General features: G+C 37.9%; 1 protein-coding gene across 11 annotated transcripts in view; it reads right to left on the minus strand.

Moving 5' to 3' along the window:
- The window catches only part of PPFIBP2 (PPFIA binding protein 2), a 111124-nt gene that overhangs the window by 17955 nt on the left and 70492 nt on the right, over nucleotides 1–22677 (minus strand). For 9 of the 11 annotated variants that reach the window (XM_030039555.2, XM_030039557.2, XM_030039554.1 and 6 more), the window contains 9 exons: nucleotides 21738–21869; nucleotides 13167–13259; nucleotides 10597–10705; nucleotides 9074–9106; nucleotides 7277–7338; nucleotides 4645–4720; nucleotides 869–966; nucleotides 609–673; nucleotides 279–347 (listed from right to left, as the gene is read on the minus strand). In XM_030039555.2, the coding sequence (XP_029895415.1) occupies nucleotides 279–347; nucleotides 609–673; nucleotides 869–966; nucleotides 4645–4720; nucleotides 7277–7338; nucleotides 9074–9106; nucleotides 10597–10705; nucleotides 13167–13259; nucleotides 21738–21869 (737 nt within the window). The remainder of the gene's footprint in view (nucleotides 1–278; nucleotides 348–608; nucleotides 674–868; nucleotides 967–4644; nucleotides 4721–7276; nucleotides 7339–9073; nucleotides 9107–10596; nucleotides 10706–13166; nucleotides 13260–21737; nucleotides 21870–22677) is intronic. The other 2 variants (XM_030039558.2, XM_030039563.2) reach the window with 1 other exon arrangement.

Below are 22677 nucleotides of genomic sequence, written 5' to 3' on the forward strand. Positions count from 1 at the left end.
TAAAACTCATAGTATTGGGAACTGCAATAGATGAAGTCAGAAACAGCAACTTGACATCCTTTGATCAACAGTGAAAGGCAACAAGGTGCAATGTGCAGTTTTAAACCTTTTATCTATAGATGACTTTTGAGAAGCTCTTAACAAGCAAAAGTAAAAGGTAACAACTCTGTGAACAGTGTACAACATTAAGGGACTTTAAAAATGGAAAAAGGCAGAATTATAAAAAAAAAAATTCTGGCTGTATGTCATACATTTCAATTAAAGTTACTCTTTCTTACCTGTTTATGATTTCCAAAGATTCCTCTTGGGGAGAGGTTAAATTAGTTGAAGATACTGGAATGCTTCCACTTTAAATCAGAAATAAAATATACTGTTTTAAGTACTAAAATACATATATCTTCTGATATATAAAAGTGCTAATTTTATTCCTGTAATTCAAACCTTATACAACTAAGTATTGCAAACTGCCATGGCAAGCACTCCTTTCACAACTACCCAAAAGTTCTTGCAAAGCCAAGAACAGGCAAGACAAGGTGCCAAGAGTTAAACAGATTAAATAATACAGACTTAGGACAATTCACACAAAAAACAAGAAACAAAGATCTTACCTGATTTCCATAGCTTTGTGTGGCACTGGAGAGAGCACAGCTGGTGACAATTCTCCTGAAGAGACCTATGTAAAATATAAGAGTTTCAAGCCTGTAACTCTAGTGCCTGATTCTGAATCTTATCGTGCCCGTACCAAGAAGTACAAAAATTCAGCCAGGGCCAAACCCTCATCTACATTACTTTAGCTATTACAGAGAAACCAATACAAACAAATCATATATACAGCAGAACTTGCTTCTAAAACATGTTTACTAAGTACCTCTGTTTTAAATAATTCTCCTTGAGGATTATTCAAAAGATTCCACTTCCTTAAAGTTGTCTCAAGTTCCTCTTCACTGCCACCAGAGACAGAAGAGCCTGTGAGCATTAAAAATTAGAAGTAGAAAAGGAGAGAAACAGGCAACACACAACCCCACCCCCCCCACACATTTAGGACCATATCAGACAGTCTAAATACTACAGTCTCTAAATTCCCCTTCAGCCTTCATCTGATGCATGTAGTTTACCAGCCTCCCTGCTCCCCACCCCTCCTTTGGGCTCTTACTTACAAGCAAGCTGCTTAACATTAGAGCAACAAATTTATCACTTCCACTTATATGCTGTGCTCTGCTGTGAGTAGCTGAGCTGCTTATGGGGCAGCTTATGAACCACTCTCATTCAGTTTGATGTTCTGAGGCAAGTTCAAGTTGGTACGTTTTCTTACTTACAGTGTATCGCTTTATAGGTAGTATGCATGTTTGACATTATCTGTATCATAATGTGGTGCCCCATGCTCAGTTCAAGGATGAACAAGCTAAACACGCTCCAGGTTTGTCTGGATATCCCAGATCTAAACAAATACTGAAATACTCCAAATTCATTATTTAGTAGGATTTTTATTCCTAAATTGTCAAAGCTGCAGTACAAAATCAGGGTCTGAATATTTAGTGCTCAGCAAGTCTCTGGAGTATTTTGAGTAAGAAATTTTTTCTGGAGATCTCCTACGCATAGGGTTGCAAACAGGATGTGGAAAGGCTGCTATGCCATGATGGAGAAATTTAGACTGACCTTTAAGCACATGAATAATTCCTAATTTATGTGATAGAGGTGCAGCAGCTCTAGGCAGCTATGAAAAAACATCAAATCTTATGGTTAAGCCTTGGCACTATCAGAAGAGAGATCACTTGAAAACTCATTAGACATGAGCTCGGTTATCATGCTGTTCAGCTACAAAGACTGCCAGCAGGCCTGATACTCACCATTGGCCCTTCAGGGTATGAAGTAAAACTTACGCTATGGTTGCTGGTACACAGCCCTTCAGTTAGCACTAAAGAGCTCACTATAGCTGAGTTCAGGATATAGCTCCTTTACATTTTGCTAAACTGTCAGCGGCTGTTTCAAGCAGCTGCCCTGCTTTAATGGCTTTTTAAATAAACGTACTACCTATGGTGAAGAGTCAGTCATCTTTTGTCAACATGGTTTGTAGCTTGCCTTAAGCAGAAATAAGAAACACTTATAATATATTGCGTTTCTGTCAAGTAATTATTTGAAACGGGTATCAGACAGAAGATTTCAACCCATTGATTCTACCAAGTTTTTAAGCAGAGGTTACACTTCAAAGGGAACCTTTAAAACACACCTCTAGAAATAAAAAAATAAATAATCAAGGGAGATATTTGTTGGGAACCAAAACGTGAAACTCCCACAAACACACGTAAGGTAACAAGCTCATTTGGGTTGTGATAATATTGTAGCCATCACAGTACGTACCTCAGTGTGGGCAATGTCAGTATACACTCTAGTTCCTACACAGGTATTGGGGTTTGTTTTTGTTTTATTATGCTGAGCATCAATGTTTTTTTATTTACACTGTACTGAACATCTATATTAGCATACATTAACACCATCATACTCCCTTGCAGTACCAGCTCAATAATCCAGAGCGTCATGGCTTGCTCCTTGCTCATGCACACAAGTGTCCTCCAAAAACCACGTCCCACAGGGGGATGGTGCACTCAAATCTGTACAGCCAGGATGGGGCCAAGGAGAGCGGAACGGCAGGGGTTACTGCTGAGAGCACCTACTCTCAGGGTAACAGTGGTGTAGCTGTCTTGGGAGTTAAGATCAATAGGTCTCCAAAAGCTACAATCACACCTTTGGATCTCCTTTCAGAACACTATCAAGTGAGAGACTTTTTTTTTTTTTTTTTAAACAATGAATATTCAGAGAGAGAGATTTACCTGACACTTGTTCCCTATTGTTGCGTGTTAAATACAAGTTTCCATTCTGCCATACAAGACCTGAAAGTATTGTGTTTGTTAACGTGATGATGTACGTTGAACAAAACTGTCCTTTCAGAAGGTCATGTTTCCCAGACTAAATTCAGTCCTGAAAACTAAGGTGGCAACTTAAAATGAGATTGTCCTAAAACCCACTCCACTTCCTGCAGCATAAATGAGAAATGGGACAAAGATTTCCCCCCAGATTTTGAAGTTAAATATATAATATTGTGTGCACCAAAGCAACCATGGGTTTTCAGTTGTTCCCTCCAAACCAGAACTTGCCTAGTCAGCTCTCAGGATTTTTCCTAGTGTAAAGGGAAGGGCAACAGAACTTACTATATTCATTGCAACTCTTTTCAGCAAAAGAGAAAAGAGTCCTCCTAACAGTATCAAGTTTTACCTGAGATCAGCTTCCCTTTTATGCATACCATATAAAAAATGTGACATAAAAGGAGAACATTGTGTCGTTAACACTAGCTGGCTGGAAGCTGATCATTACCACCATTCCTGAATTGAACTGTGGTGTAGGAAATCTGAATATAGGATGATGTATTTAATTAATTAATGTTCATAATCCACTAAGGTCTCCTGATAGCATTTTACACTGTAAAAAACGGTTACTCATAGTGGTCACAGGAAACAGCATACAAACTTAATATCTATCTGCATACTTTATTCATCTCCTACAGATGAATGAATTTAAATCAAACTGAATGTCATTTTAATTTTGAATAATAGATTCTTGAAAGGGATATAATATAATTTAATAAGAATACTGTAAACTCCTGCCTTTAGCTAATTTGAATGAACTTTCCTAATTGCCCGTGTCGGCAAATTCTACATGTGCATGAACGTCCTGCTGTTTGCTCCCTCCTTTTCACCCTTTTTGCTATAATTCCTTTTGGTCTGGGCTCTAAAACCTACATACAACTGAGGGGATGGCAACCAGCAGCAGCGAAAAAGGAAGTATGAAGCTTTGGCCACGAAGGACACATGTCGTAGGCCTGCACTGTGGCAGAGACTTACAGGAGTCCCGTCAGCGAGGAGGGACAGGACTGCATGGAGCAGCTAAGAAAACCATGGCCACAGCTGTCTACCCAGCCATCGCTACATGGATGTAGGAGTTCTGCAGGCAAAGCTCCTGCCCCACTGCAGTATACAGCAAAGTGTTTTCAGGAGAGCAGTTGCTGACTTCAGATTGCCTTGGCACATAAGGAGGTAAACTGCAGTGCTTTAGACCCGACTGATGAGCAGCAGTTCACATGGATGTACAACCAGAGCAGTAATCTCATCAGTCATCCTTCCTTATCCATCAGAATCCTTAATGACAACATCTAAAAAACCATACAGCACCAAAATTAGGCTCCAAAGAGGGATTTACTATTGACTGATGTAGAACAAATTTTAGGTTATGACTTATGGAGCAGAGCGTAAGATTCAGTCACAGGAGTCCTGCTGAATAGTAATGTTGTAATTAAATCTCCAGACAGATTTGGCCCTATTTTTTTGTACTGCCTACAGCATAGGAAACAAAAAGGAAATCTCCACAAACTACAGGCCATAACACACAAGCCTGGTGAAGACATACTGTGGTTCCCTCTGTACCTGAAAGAGTGTATACTTACTCTCGTAGCACTCCAACATGATACAAATACATGCATAATAAAATATATATTACCGTACACATATATTTAAAAGGACAACAAATAGCAGTTGTCATGCATGCAGTTTTTAAGAGACCTGATATCAGGAAATTTTTGACAAGACATTTTACCGTGAGCTGCAATCATTATCTCTTTCACCCTCCTGTACTGGCTTAGCAATAGTGTTAACTCCTCTATTCGACGGTCCTGTGAAAAGCATGAAAAAAATCATATTTAAAATCCTACATTTTTAACCTGCAGAAACACTGTATTACATGTTCGTTTCTGTGATTTTGGCCTGCTTTTCCAGAAAGCAGGATCAAGTCTCTCACATGCCTTGTAAGGAATGTATCTTGGCTTTTATTTGCCATCGTACATAATATTTGCTGGACAGTGTGAAACTATAGATATAAGGAAACCAGAGGAGTTTGACATTACTAGTACACGAGTTATTTAGAGAAGCATAACTTGCAAATCTGCTTTCACTTCTAAGAGTCAAGGGAACATTCTGGAGTTGAACCTCAATTGCCTGAAGTGGGCAGTGTTTGGTTTTTTGCTAGCATTGTACCTGTAATCATAAAGTAAATCATGTTTATGTTTTGTATACTTTAACAATCTAGTCGTGTTCTTTAATCCTCTCCTGTAGGATATGTTCTGCATTCCGACATCTACACTTACTCCGGTTTTGAGCACACCTTTTTGAACTTGGCCAGTGAAACCTGTACAGAACCAAAGAAGTGAGGTCTCATGAACGTCTGATGCATTACCCAACTCCACTTTTTGTCCAATACCCAATGCTTTCCTATAACGTATGGAAAGCATCTTGATTCATGTATTCAGGGAGGGCACTTGCCTTTTGCACAGATGCAACACAGCGATGGGTAGTAATCATTATTTGACTGGATCTGTCATTTCTCTCATTTCTCTGTATGATACTGTGTCCCTGATGATAATAAATTCTTGCTATCGGTCACTAAGTATGCAGTCTTGCAATTTGTACTCTTGCAGTTTGTCCTGTTTCTTTGACCTCAGTTCTAAACCATTCCTGTGCAATAATTTTGCCCAGTGCTGTGACTACAGAGCACTGAATACAAACCCAAGGAACTAGTTTTCACAAGCAGGTGTCAGGAAAGCCACAGAAGCAGAGAAGTGGGCACTGGGGAAAAAAACCCAAAACCTTCCAGGGAAGTTGGCAAGTATTTAAGGGATTAGCTGATACTGAGCTGCTGCACTGCCATGGCTAGGTCAGTGTCAGAGATATTTCAGTTAAAATCTGCTTCAGTATACGTATGCTACATTACAGTCACAGCAGATATCAACTAAGTTGTAGGAGTAACTGCACAGAAACCAGACCTTTACCACATTATAGAATGGTAGATGATGCTGATCATCCCTTCACGCCTCTGCAAGTATACACAAGACAAAAGAGGTCTAAAACAGATACCCAGTTATCCCAACTATGGATAGAAGCAATAGGTTATTCACAGCAAAGAACTGAGACTAACATACCCATTTTTTTAAAAAGGAAATATGTATACCACTTACTAGCAACTTAGTTGAACACTTTCTGTCCTAAATCACACAAGGAATATTTAGAGTTATCCCAAAAGCTACTTAAAGCTATTTTCCCTCAGTAAGAATACTTTATTTTGCAATATTATTGAAGGTAACAGTTCTACATTAAACATTTAAGACGCTGTGTGTCAACCACCAGTCCACTAGTTTAAATACTACAGTTTCCAGGGAAATAACCCTCCTTTCTCTGTGAGTATATCTAGATATTAGGAGATAAGCAACAATACTTTGTGTTCCCTTCAAATGCAAAAGTCTTACACAGACTTGGAATAATTTTGGCAAGAGAGAATGCCACGTCTTTTATTTTCCAGATGTAAATTTTGGCTTTTTGTTTTTTGAAGAACTAAATGTTGTTATGAGTCACATTAATATTCTCCAGAATTAACATTGCCCTGTCCAGATTCCCCACTTACTAAAGGAAGTTTTTAGGGATGTATATTATTTTCTAGTTGATCATATATGAGTGTGTCACCATAAAGGGAAAAATCCTACAGCCTGGTTTATTACCATAAAACAAGAATTACAATTTCCTCAAGAATTAATCCCCCTCCCCCACCCCACCCCAAAATAAGGAACAATTTCTGTGGCAAGTCAATGGCATCTGAAGGTGGAGATTCAACATCCTCCAAGACTGAGCCCTAAACCCTGCACTTGAATTGTCCGATTGACAGGCAAATAGCATACAGGTGATAAGAGACAAAAAACATATTTACCATTTAAATGGGTTTAATTTCACTCCTCCTTTCCTTTAGTACCCCCCCATCTCTAAATCTGGTCCCTTTCTCCCCAAATTTGAGTCTGATTCAAAGGCCACTTTGACTTTCTTTTAATAACGCAGTCTAAACTGGGGATATCAATGCACTTCAGATTAGGTTGGAAGATGAAGAGCTGCCAGAGACGACCAGATCTTAGTGATCTTTTTAATAGCAGAAGCCAGGAGATTCTGCTCATTACAGCCTTGGCTTTCTACTCCCCTCTGGAATCTAATGAGCCTCCCAAGTTCTGCAGCCAGGTTAGCAAGGTCAGCCACACTTTCGATTTAAAAATCGACCTTCTGTCACAATCTCATGGGATAATCCAAAAAACAGGGCACTACCATGCTTATACAAAGCAGGTTATTTAGAACATTTCAGACATTCAAAACCATCATTTCATTCTTATTATGTGGAACGAGGATTATTTTCTCACCTTTTCTTCATTTGCAGCCAATAATGATTCCATTCCTATCTTCAACCGTTGAACTTCTTGATCTAAAATGTTTTTAAAATGTTATAAGGAAAGTACGCTTGCTTTATTTAGTGTAAACAATACATGTTTTGTGATACTCTCCTTAGGTTCTTATGAGTAACCAAAACCATGTCAGTGGCATGGCAAATGCACTCTTAAACTACATTTAACTTAGAGCTTTTCGAAAGCTGAACTATTAAAAGCATCGCACAAGACAAACGTGCTGGTTTTCATTATAAGAGGCTACATAATACTATTTTATACTCTAAAAGTCAAGTAATAAAAAAAAGAAAAACATTGAAGTTTATTTTGCAAAAAATGAGAGTGTGTTTGCTGTTATATATTTAAGGAAATAATTTTAAGTATCATTGAAAATTAATTATATTCCATCTGAGAAAAACATTCACCAGCTTATGAGAAGTAGTTCAAGGACATTCATGAAACTTAGAAATGAAAAATAACAAGAACTAGTGTGATACAAGGAAAATTTGTAAAATTCTTTTTTTCTTAAAACATTTCAGCATGGATAACTAAGTTAAAATCTACATCAAGAGCTAATACAGAATTGCCTCACACACAATTTAGTGTTACAAGATAGAGGTTATTCAGGAATGTTATAGTCAAATCAATTAAAACACACTCTCTGAAAATTTACGAGGTTGTTAATCGTGTCATCCTAACTTTGCTGAACCAAACGTTTCATTTCTTCTCTACGCGCTATTCCTAGCAAGTCCTCCAGTACTAACCTGTACACCTAAAGTGTAGATGATAGAGACAGAACCTGAAACAGTTTATCTGTTGTAACCGCCACTCAAGGAATTCATGCTTAGACATTAAAACAGACCCACTTGTTTCACAAAAGACTATGAAAAACAGATGTGGCAGGCATGAAGTGAGAGAAGAAAGAAAATCAATACTGCATCTTTAAAAAAAAAAAGTTTTACAACTAAATGTTGAACATACAATGTCATATCTAAACTATTTACAGAAACTGTAATTAGTTTTTCTTGTAGTGATTCTGAAAATTACACACCTTGTAATGATTAAGTTTTAAAACATGTAAATGAACCTTGCAAACATTTCTCTTGCAAAAGAGAACACTTAGTAAAACAAGACATGCAGAGACACAGCCAAATCAAAAACTGAAGCCAGCAGGCAGTGGGGAAGCAATTGGAAGATTTTTAAAAAGCCATTAACAAATCACAGTCCTACTAATTTCTCTTTACAAATATTAGACTTCAAAAAGAACTGGTGTCGAGGTATTTTTAAGCACATTAAAGCAAACTTTACTTACAATACTTATAACAACATCATTGGAAACATTTTTATTCAGACTGTTTGGTTTTTTTTTATTTTTAATTTACTGCACTGATTAAAAAAAAGCCCAAATCCTTTCCCTCCAAAGGAGTTGGCTTCCAATTAAAGCCATCTTTCCAGATATTAAATGGATTTTACATATGTACAAATAAAAAGAGGTAAAGGTTAAGTTTTGGCTTTGTTAGCCTTGACAACGTCCATTTGAAGTCCAACTATCTGATTTGTGAACCTCTGATTTTTTTTTTTTTTCTGAAGTCAAATCTTACGAAACAGGGCAAGTAGCTGTCTGCTTGCTGCAAGCAATGAAAGCAATCTCTCGTATATTACAATTAGACAGCCAAATCTAAACAAACATTGAATTATTGCTGCAGAATGCATCTGAGTTATAATTTGTGTGAAAGAAACAGTGAGATAAAGCCAAAAGTGAATTGCAAGGCTTACGTTTTTCTTTTAGCCTTCTCCTATAAACTTCCTCTACGATGGTAAATGGTGAGAGTCAAATAAATTATGTAGAAAAAGCACATATTAGATAAATTTTGCAATTTAATTAGAATATGCATTCTAGCATACTACAAGTACATTGACATTATTTTTCAGCTTTATTTGAGAAGACCACCTAAAAATCTGATACATCAGCAATTTATTTGCAGAAGAATTATTACTGGTGCATACTGTTTCCATTCAAATATAGTTTAAGTGGTTTCCTTAAGTGTAGCCTAAAGAATCTCTGCAGGGTTTGATCCTATTCCCACTGGAATCAAGGACAGTTTCACCCATCTTCAGCATGAACAGGAAGAGACACGCTACTAGAAGTTGCTGAGCTATTCGTTTATTGTCATACCACTATCTCTCCTTTGAAATATCATAAATCATTTGGGAATCTCATAGAAAATATGAAATTCTATTAGTAGAAGAGTTCCTCTACAAAACACTGCTGTTAGACATGCAGTTCTCTACATGCACAAGCTCTGCAGCTGAGTGGTGACATCAGCACCAAGTATATGTTAAGTCACTTCTTTGGAATAAACAACAGTCAAAATACAGACTCTTCTAGAACAGACATATCTGCATTAATCCCTGTGAGGAGATTCTTGGTAAGCCCCGAGAAAGAGGTAGCACAGCACCTGAAGAGTCACATCAACAAGGGCACTCTTCGGAAGCGTTAGTTAACACCCACAAAAGAAGTTAGTGCAGCTGAGCTGATGCACTGTGGTAAACTACACACAAATATTCCTGCATGGATAAGTGTCAGTATTATAGAAGAAAAAGGTCACTGATATCATACTGCTCAGCCCAGCAATTGACAGAAGCTCCAGGGAGTCAATATTTCAGAGAACTGTGACATGACTGGTTGAGACCAAAGGCTAAACAAACTGGTTTATTTGCCATTGACCTGTATCAACAGTGCAGATTTAAAACAGAAACCTGCAGTATCACAGAATCATAGAACAGCCCAGACTGGAAGGCACCTTGAAAAACCATCTGGCCCAACCTTTCATGGGAGAGGGAGCCTACATGAGATATAGTCCTGAAGAAAGGAAAGACGTGAATCAATGACTATGTTTTAGAATGTTTGGACATTTAAACATTATGCTTAGCTACTACTGTGACAATTTTTTTTTTCTTAAAAAATAGAAACTGTAAAGATTTTTCAAAGAAATTTTGAAGGTATACACAAAAAATATATTCCTACTGAACTACAAAGACTCTTTCAAATTATAAATAAAATTCCAGTAGAAAAATTTTCAGTGCTTTTAGAACACCTACTGCAATTTGTGCTGCCTCTAGATTGTGGGCCTCTACCAGAAGACAAAATAAATTTGCTCTATTTTTCCTCTCAAAATGAGTTCTATAAGTCCATTCTTGTATGTCCTTGTATTTCTTTGAAATACTGAGCCAAGCTGCTACCAAAGTGAAATTAAAGTAGGGGTTTGGATTTTTAATTTTATTTCCCCTCCTCTTACCTCTTTCTGCCACTTCACTATGTGATGAGGTCCTAGATAGCTGACATTGTAAGCGTTCTATTTCTGCATCCTTGAGAGCTAATTGCTCTTGAAGCTGGGCTATCTCAGCCTGAAAGAGAGTACAACAAATTCAGAGTAACGTCGTCACTGATTCTCTGTGATTCTTTCCCACGAACTAGAAGACTTCTAAGTATAACACCTTACTATGATTGATGTCCTGTTCCCAATTCAGGACATTTCATAAACACTATAACAACCGTACATATTTCATGGTGTTACTATCCTATTCCTTTTACAGAAGCTCACTTTTTCCAATGCAATTAGCTCTCGGAGAAGAGAGACTTACAGAAAGGTAAAATTTTCAAAGGATTCATGTAGGTAAAGAAACTCTGGAAAGCTCTCAATGCTACAATGCTGGTCATATAATAATGACTATTATAGGGCAACTCCTGAGTTCTGCATGAAGACCACTAAAAGATAACAAAGCATTTTTTATCCTAGTTACTACTTGTTAATATAACTGAGAATCTATTAATGCTGAGCCCTCTTCTCAGCAGAATAACAAAACTGTCCTTCCTCACATCGGATACTACAGCAAATAGGCTAGAAGCAAAGTATGGTTTGGAAAACAACAACATATGTGCAACAAAATACCAGTGGTTCATTTACACTTACTGCAATTTGTGCTGCCACTAGATTGGGATAGAATTCACATATTACAGACCTCAACAATACAGAGGGAGAAGAATTCTGTGATTGTTCAGCTTGAAATACAGTGATTCTCATCTCTTTCCTATTTATGAGAAAAACTGTCAACAGCATACTTTAAGTCAGTAGCTTCATTAAGATTTTCTTCAGCAGCCTTAAAGCCTCTGTGTATCAACATTCTGCATTTCCCTCAGCAAAAGCATACCAAACCTCCTTGCAGTTACCAAAAAAAAAGGAAACAAACAAACAAAATCACTAATGTGACCAGTTTCTCAAAATACTAAAATAAAGCAGGAGAAAATGCAAAACACCAAACAACATTATCCAAACAGGGAAAAACATGGACTAATTTACTGTAATACACAGACTTATTTTCATCAGGAAGCAAGCAGCTGGATGGCAGCAAAAGATCACCACTCTGCCTGCAATTCCATATGGAATAGAGGAATCTGTCTTGTTGCATCTCTGAAGGGCTCTAACACTTCCCAGTGACTAATATGCTTTTTATATCCAGCCATGGAAATATTCCAATTTCTCATCTAAGAAGCTGGAACAACAGGAAGACAAAAGCTGCAGACCTCTTAATACCAGATTTGGATTTGCCTCCCCTCGTCTATTTGATCTCACAGCTCTTTTAAATGCCCTCTTCCTTTAATGTCTCATTCCTGTCATCTCTACAGTTATTCTTCTGCTTCCTCTCTCTTTCCCTGTACTCTTCATCCTTTCTAGTCCTGCATCTTCTCTTACTCAATAGGTTTTACAATTCTTCTTATTTTCGTTCTACTCCTACACTTTCCGTAATCTTCATCTGTCTTGGCAGCTGGCCACACACTGCTTGAGAAAATATTTTCCCAAAGACTGTTCATATCCACCATGTCAGAGAAAACATTTTCATGGATACAAGAGCTATTATCTTAATAGGAAAAAAGACATGATAGCAACGTTTCAATATTCATCCAAGAATTCTCTGAAGAAAGAAATGCTAATACAAATAATAGATGTCTGACATTTTGGGATCAAGCTATCAAGTATTAAAAAGAAAACTCAGTTTAATAATGTGAAATGTTTTTCAAGATCCAACTACAACTCAATGATCCAGTCATTCATACGAATAGGGATCATAGTACTACACAAATCAAAGGAGATGTGATTACAGCACAAAAGTGTACCTCAACAGGGAAAAATAATAAAGTGCTTTTTAGCCTAGTGGAAAAGTGCTAAAAATTCAAACTAGACATAAAGTGCAACTGTTTAACAATGCAAATGTTCAACTAGAAAAATTATTTACTGAAGAAAATTATTAAGTGTTTAAAATGTCAAGTTTCTCCAGATTATGATCCAACAGCTTTCCAGGATTTAAGGTCAACAGAAGTGTAAGGCAGCTATGCAGTTTGATATACACGAAGTCAAAGCAGATGATCTAATGGTGTATTTCGGGCTTAATGTCTATTAAAATAAATTCCATAGCAAGTGAACACCCAACCAGTTTTGCATGTCTCTTCAGTCTGGAAAGCATATTCCGCAGAGGCTTGTCACCGTTACACAATTAAAGACAGAAAACCTTCAAAGAAGCCTTTCCTCTGAACAGGTCTCTTGTAAATCAAAATGCCTTTTTTGTTTGTTTGTTTTTTAAACAGGAATTACAAAAAGGTAGAAGATAGAGGGAGCAAAAGGCACAAAAATAAGGCACAAAAAATTTAAACCAAAATATTTATTCCAAAGATGGTTGAAGAAAACTTGACTTTATACTAGGCCCTGACACAAGACAATTATAAGAAAAGTAAATATTGATGAGAAGTGGAACATACGCCTTTCCAGCTGAAATAAGTCTGTCATTGCTAAATGCCAAGTATTCTGCTTACTTTAGTTGCTTTTAATTTCCACTCGTATTGATTTCTTTCATTTTCCAGTTCTTCTACTTTAATTTTGAGGTGTCTAAGTTCCTGTAGCAAACCCTGCAAAAGAAGAACAGCAGCTAAAAGTAAGATTTCCCTGGTAGATATTAATTTTTCATAGTCCTGAATTAAAGACATGCATGAACCACACAGTCACAAACACTGAACCACCACATTAAAAACTGTGACCTAGTCTAAGACGACAAAAACAATTCTGAATTGAGAGATAAGGACTACTTTCTCAAACTCTCCACTTGAAATTATGAATAAATTTCTTAGTCATATTAAGGAAGATAGCTGAGCCTGGTGAAGTCATGTGTCTCAGTGAAAATGAGCCAAAAAAATCCCCAACTGCAATCTCATATAACATTAAGTATTGGGTTTTTCTGGGGTGGGTTGGGTTGTTGTTTTGGTTTGGTTTTTTTGTTTTGTTTTTCAGCCACCCCAGAAAGTAAGCAGAAACATGCAGTGCTAAAAGGTTACTAACTTTAATGGAAGTGACAATCCTCTCCCCAAAGAGGTGTTTAAACTACTTACCAAGAAAAATAACACTCAGACTAAATAGTATTTAGCAAGTTACAGCCATTTAATACCATACACATACGATCAAATATGACTACAAATATGCTACTTTCAGCATTGATGTTTGCCACTTTGCAAACTGAGTTGATGCAGCCTAGAGCTGCAGCCAACCAGGGTTCCTAACATTCTCCGTCCGTTCCTTGGACAAAGTTGTCTCTTAAATGTCCCTTCTCTCTTTCCTTGATAGAGCCATATCTTATTGTTCATTCTGAAGGACAGTATTATTAAATCCTTGATGGAGCTCTGATGAGACCAAATGTCTTAAAATGAACTGAGGAAGGGAAAAATTTGGAAGCATAACCCAATTTTGGAATCCTGTATATTATATACATTAAACAGTCACACTAATATCTTGGATTAAATTAACGTTTATTTTGAATGACTCCCAGATTTGACTCTCAGGTTGTTTCTCCAATATGCAGCTTGTACTGTAGTCTAATAGTTCACTGATCAGTTCTGGACAGAGGCAAGCTCAGAAACAACAGCACTATTTTCAAAATAGGCATCATACCCAAATGAGTTATTTTTGTAAAATAAACCTAAGAGAAAAACTACTGAAAAAATCCCTCACAACACAAGCAGATTACTTATAAAATGAGTTCTGGGGATCCAGATTTTAACCAAAGAGATGTGGCAACTAAAGCAAACTGATTTAAAAGCAAATATTAAAATGGACTTTTTCAGGCATACCATATCATTCTACCTTCAGTAAACTTAAGCCATTGTCCTGGTTTTGGCTGGGATAGAGTTAATTCTCTTCCTAGTAGCTGGTATAGTGCTATGTTTTGGGTTCAGTATGAGAAGAATGTTGATAACACACTGATGTTTTCAGTTGTTGCCAAGTAGTGTTTATACTAAGTCAAGGATTTTTCAGCTTCTCATGCCCAGCCAGCAAGAAGGCTGGAGGGGCACAAGAAATTGGGAGGGGACACAGCCAGGGCAGCTGACCCAAACTGGCCAAAGGGGTATTCCACACCGTGTGACGTCGTGCCCAGTATATAAACTGGGGGGAGTTGGGAAGGGAGGGTGAGCAATTGCATTGTGCATCACTTGTTTTGTATATTCCAATCCTTTTTATTATTATTATTGTCATTTTAGTACTGTTACTACTATCATTATTAGTTTCTTCTTTTCTGTTCTATTAAACTGTTCTTATCTCAACCCACGAGTTTTACTTTTTTTTTCTCAATTTTCTCCCCCATCCCACTGGGTTGGGGGGGAAGTGAGTGAGTGGCTGCATGGAGCTTAGTTACCAGCTGGGGTTAAACCACAACAGCCATTTATGCAAAGTAGCTTTTGGTTTGACATGTGACATAGTTTTGATCAAATACAACTAGGATCCGTAATGTAAATTCAAAAATGCTTTTCTGGTAACCGCTAATGTCAGAATAAACAAAAATGTGTTGGATTTGCTATTTTAAAGGTACAAGCAGATTATTTTTATTCTGGCTCCTTCCATTCATTTTAACATCATCATTAGAAAAAGAAAGGATACATTTCAGATAGTCTTACCTGAAACTGTATTTTATACCTGTCTTAAGATATTCAGGAATTAATAATCTGTGTTCAGAGGACTGGTTAGGGTGCACCATCATGCACAGCTAGGGTGACATTATCATGAGGAAAATTATCAAACTACCAAACCATGCTAGCATGCTGCATATCAAACAGACAAATCTCAACTAAGAAAAAACAAACAAATCCAAAAATCAAAAAAACCCCCACACCACACCAGTACTACAGACCTACAAGTAAAATGAAAATCATAAAAACCTGAAAGAGGTGATTGGGTCTTACAGATATCTGTGCTTTAGCAGACAGATATCAATGGTGACCAAATTTGTCCCAATAATCGGGGGTGGGGTGTCTGGGGTGTGTGTGGGGTTTTTTTGGTAGTTTTTATGACCACCTCACTCTTCACTAATGAAAGCCACAAAGATTAACGCCAATAATTCACAACATAGCTCTGGTTAGTGGAATTTAGTTTCTGCAAGATAAGAGGAGAGGCAATACACAGGCATCTGCTAAGGTGTACTTCTCGTACATCACACTGAGAACAATTCTTCTGGCTGAGAGTCTCTACCACTGATCTTGGACTAGATTGAGGACCATTAGGTGTCAAGTCTGGTTTCCTATCTTGAGACTTTCTTTCTTGGATTCTACTATTAATTTCCAGCTGCAGTCTACACATCTGCTCCTGTAGCTCACTGATCAGGTTCACTACTGACTGAAAACATGGGAAGAAAGGAAGACAAAAAAAAAAGACAGGTGAGAAAGAAAATGATGCAAGTAAGGTACTTCTATAGTTGCAGCACAAAGAAATGCATGAAGCACATCAAAGGCAAACTAAAAAAAGACAGATGATGTGTTTTCTTTCTGATAAAGCGTATGTGAATGGGTATATATATCTGGAATATTGCACAAAGCTACAGTTAAATAGAACAGAATCTATATTCCAGGCTAATTCATAATTCTAATTCTAATGTGAAGATCAGAATTTGGCCCCTCATTCTGGAAACTTATACAGTCACATGAAGTCAGACATCAGGAAAAATTGGAACATATTTTAATATGCTGGCTCAGAGGCACACTTTTGCTGAAATGGGACTTGATTACACTCATTTACACAGCCAAATCATCCACTAGGAAGAAATTGCTAAGTGCTCAGTTGGGGCCATAACCTACTCTCACAATTTATACATAGAATTTACTAGTAAAGTAATTGTGTTTCTAGGTCTAGCATGGGTCAGAAAAATAACTCCATTACCCAGCTTGCTAGCTAGGCAGTATCTTGACATGGAGAAAGAGTTAAGCAACATACATAGGAGAAATCACAGGATACCACAGAAGAAAAAGCAATGACTTTAAAGTTCACCAATTTGCTGGCCAGCTTCTTGGATTTGTGTGTATCAGTGATACAGACAAAAAAATCCAGCTACAGAAAGCAAACCAAAGACGAATATTAAAATCTATGTAACACTTCACTTAAATTCCCTAACTTATTAGTAAATAGTGCTGGGTATTTTCTCAGGTATTACAAGTTTGGAGTAACTTTCCCTTAATTTTCATGTACATTAACAACATATAGTTTTGTGATTTCTCAATCTTCTCAAGTAGAATACATTTGATGAGATTAATCCATCTCCCAAAGGACTGAAAAAGATTTCAGTGGACAGAACAACAGATGACATGGCATAATTTTTTTCATTTTCTTCATTACAGTGCACAACAGTCCTCCTGTAATCTCAACTCTCTGATGAACCAATAATCTGAAAGCTAGGGAACAGCTACTGCAAGGACAGGACACTTATGACCAGGTAAGTATTTAACACAACCTGCATCAGCATCCACAGTCAACTTTAAACATTCACAATGATTTCCTTTCAAAAGTGTATGTATCAGTTACTTAAAAGAGTTTCACATCAATTAAGGATTTTTCTAGGGCTCTGTACTTAAGATGACATTCAGAAAAGCAGTTGATATATTTCACTTTATACATATTATTCTCAATCAGGATCACAATGTCTGATGCTCATCCTCTTTTATGCAACAAACCTTTAATGCACATAAATGAGGATTAGGTCCATAAACAATCACAAAATTTAGAAAGAATACTGGGTCCTAGCATACCAACACTGCAACAGTCAGTCTTTTATAGGCTGACGTGTTTTGCCAGGGCTGCACAGGTTACAGCAAAGCTGCCCTCGGTGAAACCGTATCTTCCTTATGTTCAGTGGCCACATTAGGCACTTCGCAGCAACACAGTAGGATGCTGGTGAGGACAACATCCCCCTAGCTAACTCATCCTCTTATCAGAGCACTGCAAAGCAGAACACCCGTAGTACTAGCTATGTGTACAATACTATCCACAATCCCTCCCTCTTCCATGCTTTGATTTTGTTTCTTTTTTACCATCATCTCCACCATCACATACTTCACTGAGCAGTACCAACTGGAGACTGGAATCGTCAGGACACACATCCATCTCCCTTGCTTTTAAGCACCAACCCTTTAGTCTGCGCTCGTCTTTGATGGAGAACACTGTTAACCCATATGAGGTTCAGAAGAACCACTGCTCAAACAAGATGCACAGACTTTTGAGCACAAACATAGCTGCTCCAGTTGTGGCAACATGGGAGAGTTCAGAAACACTTCTGCTGCCGCCTTGTAATTCTTTTCTCTTTTGCTCACATTAAAAGTGGGAATGGGAAACGCTTTGCATCCACACAGACTTCTGTCAGGGCAAACTTGGCAGTACAGAAATGGCAGAAATCCTTATCCCAGTGAAGGATAAGAGGTCTATGGAAGAGAAACAGATGAACTCCAGCTGCAATATATGCCTTTACAGTTGCTTCTAGTTTCAAGGCAGAAAAGGCTTCTCATTTTTGAGATTCTTTCACAGCATGAAGATTTATTAACACTAACATACTATATCTTGAATTTGATTCAGGTGAGACAACACAACAAATTCCCCAGTGGGAGTCAGTGGCTCACCCAGTCAAGTTTCTTTGAAATTGCAAGTAACTACGCACTAGATATTTAATTCAGAAGTATCCACACAAGAGCCACAAAACACTTCCCAACAGCTTATAGCAAACTTCAGATCCTCAGTACGAAAAAGCAAAAACCACAAAACTTATCCCATGCTAAAAAAGAAAAAAATAGGACAGAAGTAGGGCTGTTAAGCAAGTTGAAATGGACAATTACTTCTGCAGTCTCGTGATAGTGATAGAAGGTCTCTTTTGTCTATGTTCAGGTACAACAGGCATTGGGGCTGCCATTAATCACTTGATAATGCTGCTCACTCATACCTTGCTACATTAAGAAAACACATTTCCAAAATTTGTAAGGCTTCTCAGGTAAGAGAAAAGCAACACAAACTCCCTCGTGTGGGATTTCAGAAACCTTCACAGCATCACTGCGGCAAAAGTCGAACCTTATTCCACAAAAAATGAATTAAAATGACAAAGCCAAGAGTGAGACAGTTCATTTACAAGCAGCTATTCTCCTGGCCCCTGTGTTATATATATAAATAAATGGCACTTTAAATTTAGCATGTGCTTTTGAAGAGCCAGAGACAAGTGGCATTCAGTGTGAAATTAATACCTTTGAGAGGAGGTTAGAGATGCTTGACAACTCTTTGCTGCTAACTAAAACCAAAACTAAGGCACAGCTGCACAAGATAAAGTGAAACGAATCTGACACATTAAAATTTGCTCATATTTAGAAGGTTATATTAATTTGCTTTGTTTTCCCCCAACCCAACCAGAGAAATAATTCTATAGATAAATTCTATGTGACTGGAAACAGCTGCTGTGAAATAAGCCGACACAAAATTAGAGTACAGAGCAAACATGTTTTAGCTGAATTATTCTGCAATGTCACATTTAATTTTAAACTTTTAAAACTCCATTATTGTATTTAGAAATGGCAGGGTCAGCCATGAAGTATAATTAACAAGCTGTTTAAAATTGTTTAACGACTGGATGCCTATATAACACATGCACTAGGGTGAAAACTGAGGACTATTACTTCTGATAGTAGCAGATCTATCAAATCACTGTTCCGCTCACCTTTGTCAATGCTAAACTCAGTCTTGAAAGCAGAAATTGGCCAGCTGCAGTCTCTAAGACCCTAGCTCTGTAACGCGTAACTTTGTTCCACTTACGTAAAAATACTAATTGCAGTTTCATTTGAGGCATTATACACTGTAAGAGCACGTGTAGTAGCCACGACATTCAGAGATACAATTACAGCAAGATTAATTTCATTCAGTCACTGTCAGTTTGAAGAACTGTCTCACTCTGAAGCAATTAGGCTACCACAACACAACTATGTATGCATAAACAAGAGCAAACTAAAGGTAGACTGTTTGCGTACGTAAGAGCAGTTTCTTCACTAGAAAGATGTAGTCGGGCAGTGGAGGCAAGGAGTTCAGGAAGACACCCAAACTTTACCAAATTTAAGCAGCAGTTGTAGCCTAATAGTATAAAGAAAATACATTAATAAATTTCATTCTGATGTTTTAAATTGTGTTTGTATTAAAAAATTAGTAAAATTTACAGTAAAAGGAGCTGAAATAGGTTTAAAGCATTAGAATTCAAATAAGCATCCAATTTGATTGAAAGCAACCCCTGTTTATCTTGACAAATTGCTTATTCAGGACAATCTGAAATAATTTAAAAAATGCCTCAATGAGCAAACCAAAAATGCTGTTTACTTCCCACAGCTTTACTTACAACACCCATTTTCCTTGCTTTGTATACACCGGTTTGCGGCTTTCAACTGGCCAGAAATCTAATCACATCTTGGGGTAGTTAATAATTCAGAGCGTACTTAACACAATGATTCTCAACTTTTCCATCAGATTAGAATCCTTTTCCATCTCAGCAGGAACGTTTCCTATCACTTCGCAATGCAACAAAGGCTTCCAGGCCAATAAAGATCAACTTTTCCATCCAAGGGGGCCACACACCTCGTTGCGGTGGCAGAAGAATTTCACAGGTCACAGCCTCACCCTCCGTCACGGGCCCAGACCTACTGGGTACTTAGAAGTCCTGTCAATGCAAACGCACTCAAAGGCTTTGGTGCTTTCCAGCAGTCAGGCTGACTGTGCATGTCCTGCAGTAATTTAGGCAGCCTCATCCTGGTATTCGACACGTCACGGGAAGTGCTGAAGGCCCCTCAGGAAGGCGGCTGCTGGGAGCAGGCTGCCGTCTGAAGCAATTAGGCGCTGCACAGACCTGTTTGGATTTTTGGGTAGTATGAGACTGCCTAGGCCTTCTGTACACAAGACACTGACAATTATGGGTGAAAGAGCATGAGAAGGCCACAGATGGTAAAAACAGCAGCTGGTGCCTCTCTGGCTTGCAACCTCTGCCAGAAATTGCTCTCTTTAAGCTATCTTTTAATCTCTAAAGAAAACTTCAGAGGATAAATAAGTCAAAAAACAAACACACCCCAAACCTATTATGTCACTGCAGGTAAATTACTTATGCATAGTTATCAAATATTCCACTAGCAACGTTATGGAAAGCAAACAGCTTCCTAACACTGCCTGGATTTCAAATTCTCCTAAGTCAATGTGGAACATAAAGTCTTTTTTCAGTCAGTAATGTATAAATCTTGGACCTAGTAGTCCTCCCTTGCTAGGTAATCCTCTCCTGCTAGTTGGTCCGCTCACAGGACCACTGAGTAGGGCAACACATGGCAATTCATATGAATTACCCTCTTCTGTAATCGCTTTCCTTCCCAGCTCCCACCTGCTGCTCACTACCATGAAATGAATGTTGTTCATATGATTCCCTGTTTCATACTCTCTTTCTTAACCAATATGGTAAAAAGCAAAGCTGCTTTGATGTCCAGAACTCTCCACATCTGAAGGGGAGTAAGGATTAGAATTGCCTCCAATGCATGCCATTTTTTTTTGCACTGTTTATTATGTAACCTCAAGGGGAGAGGCTCGTTTGAGGAAAATGTCCTGCCCCTCATCTTACCCTCCCAAGGGCCATGGATGCATTAAAATCATCAATGGGGATCATCTAAGTGTTTGCAGCACCCCCGATACTATGGAGGTGACAGCCTTCTCTGCCACATAGAGGGCGAAATAGAAGCGCTCTGGTAGGCCTCACATGGCCGTGCCAGTCCAGCTCTGTGGAAAGGAAAGGGTTAAGTGAACTCCAAGTGTAATATATGCTTCTGGAAGGGACTTTGTGCCTTGATTAAAGCCAAACAGCAACCTCTGAAGTATAATGAGAGAGGGGAAAAGAAACCACATCCCAAAAATGCATAATCATATTCCTCACTGAATTCACAGGATCAGTGATAGGGACTGTGCTGTAAGCACGGAAAAATCCTGCTGCGTGCTGATTTCAGGGCAAAAGCTCAGGTGTATGGCAGCATACCACAGACATGTGATATTAAAAAAAAGAAAACCAGCTAATGAAAGAAACTCACCTCAGCTTTGTTCTGTTTCTCTTCATATTCACTCTGTTCCTTTTCCATACCAACCAGCTTAATCTTCAGGTCTGAAACTTCAGCCATTAGATCTAATTTCTGAGTCTCTAGTGATGTTCGACTCAGCAACTCCTGAAAGCAAAGCAGAACATTTTCTCCAGTTATTTATTTGAACACTGACAGAATGCTACGTGATTTATTGGCAGACCCATACTGAAGTCTCTACCCTGGTGTTTAACACTTTCAACATGAAAGGAAAATGATTCTCTTCTTCAAAAGTCACACTTGCTACTGCTTTACAATGCAAAAAATGCAGCAAGATAGATTTGATGTAAGCATTTACTTCAGGCAGAAAAAGTAACTTAAAAAAAAAAAAAGAAAATGGCATGATTGGCAAATTCATATGAAAGCAAATTTTTCTACCTCTCTTTATGGCATGTAAACTTTGAACTGTTCTAATTGTGTGTTTCTCAAGTTCTGCAGCTATTTTCACCTAAATGTTCTCCCGTGTTAATCACTAAACCACTGTGTCCCCCTCCGTATTTCAAGAAAACGTGTGGCAGAGTTAATCCCCAGGCAAGTCATAAAATCAGAAAACAGTACTAAGTCTGAATAAACACAAACCTATATAATGCCATTACAAAAACATTACAAAACAGTTGGCTACTTCCTAAAATACTCATCAGACAAAGCTATGTTTTAGCGTTACCATGAAACATTTTAGAACTTATCATGTGTTGTTCAATAAAGGATGTATTACAGAATGGGCACCCTAACCAAAACAGAGTACCAAAGACAAGCCACATTTCTGCAGTCATGCTAATAGCACTCGGAAGTTTACTAGACTATGTAGCACTTGTTAACTTGTGACAGCTACCCACTGTGGAGGGAACCCCAGTGAATGAGAAGTGGTATGACCCAACTGGAATCTAAAAGGCAA

This window comes from Aquila chrysaetos, chromosome 16, assembly GCF_900496995.4.
Source record: "Aquila chrysaetos chrysaetos chromosome 16, bAquChr1.4, whole genome shotgun sequence".
In the NCBI taxonomy this organism is placed as follows: Eukaryota; Metazoa; Chordata; class Aves; order Accipitriformes; family Accipitridae; genus Aquila; species Aquila chrysaetos.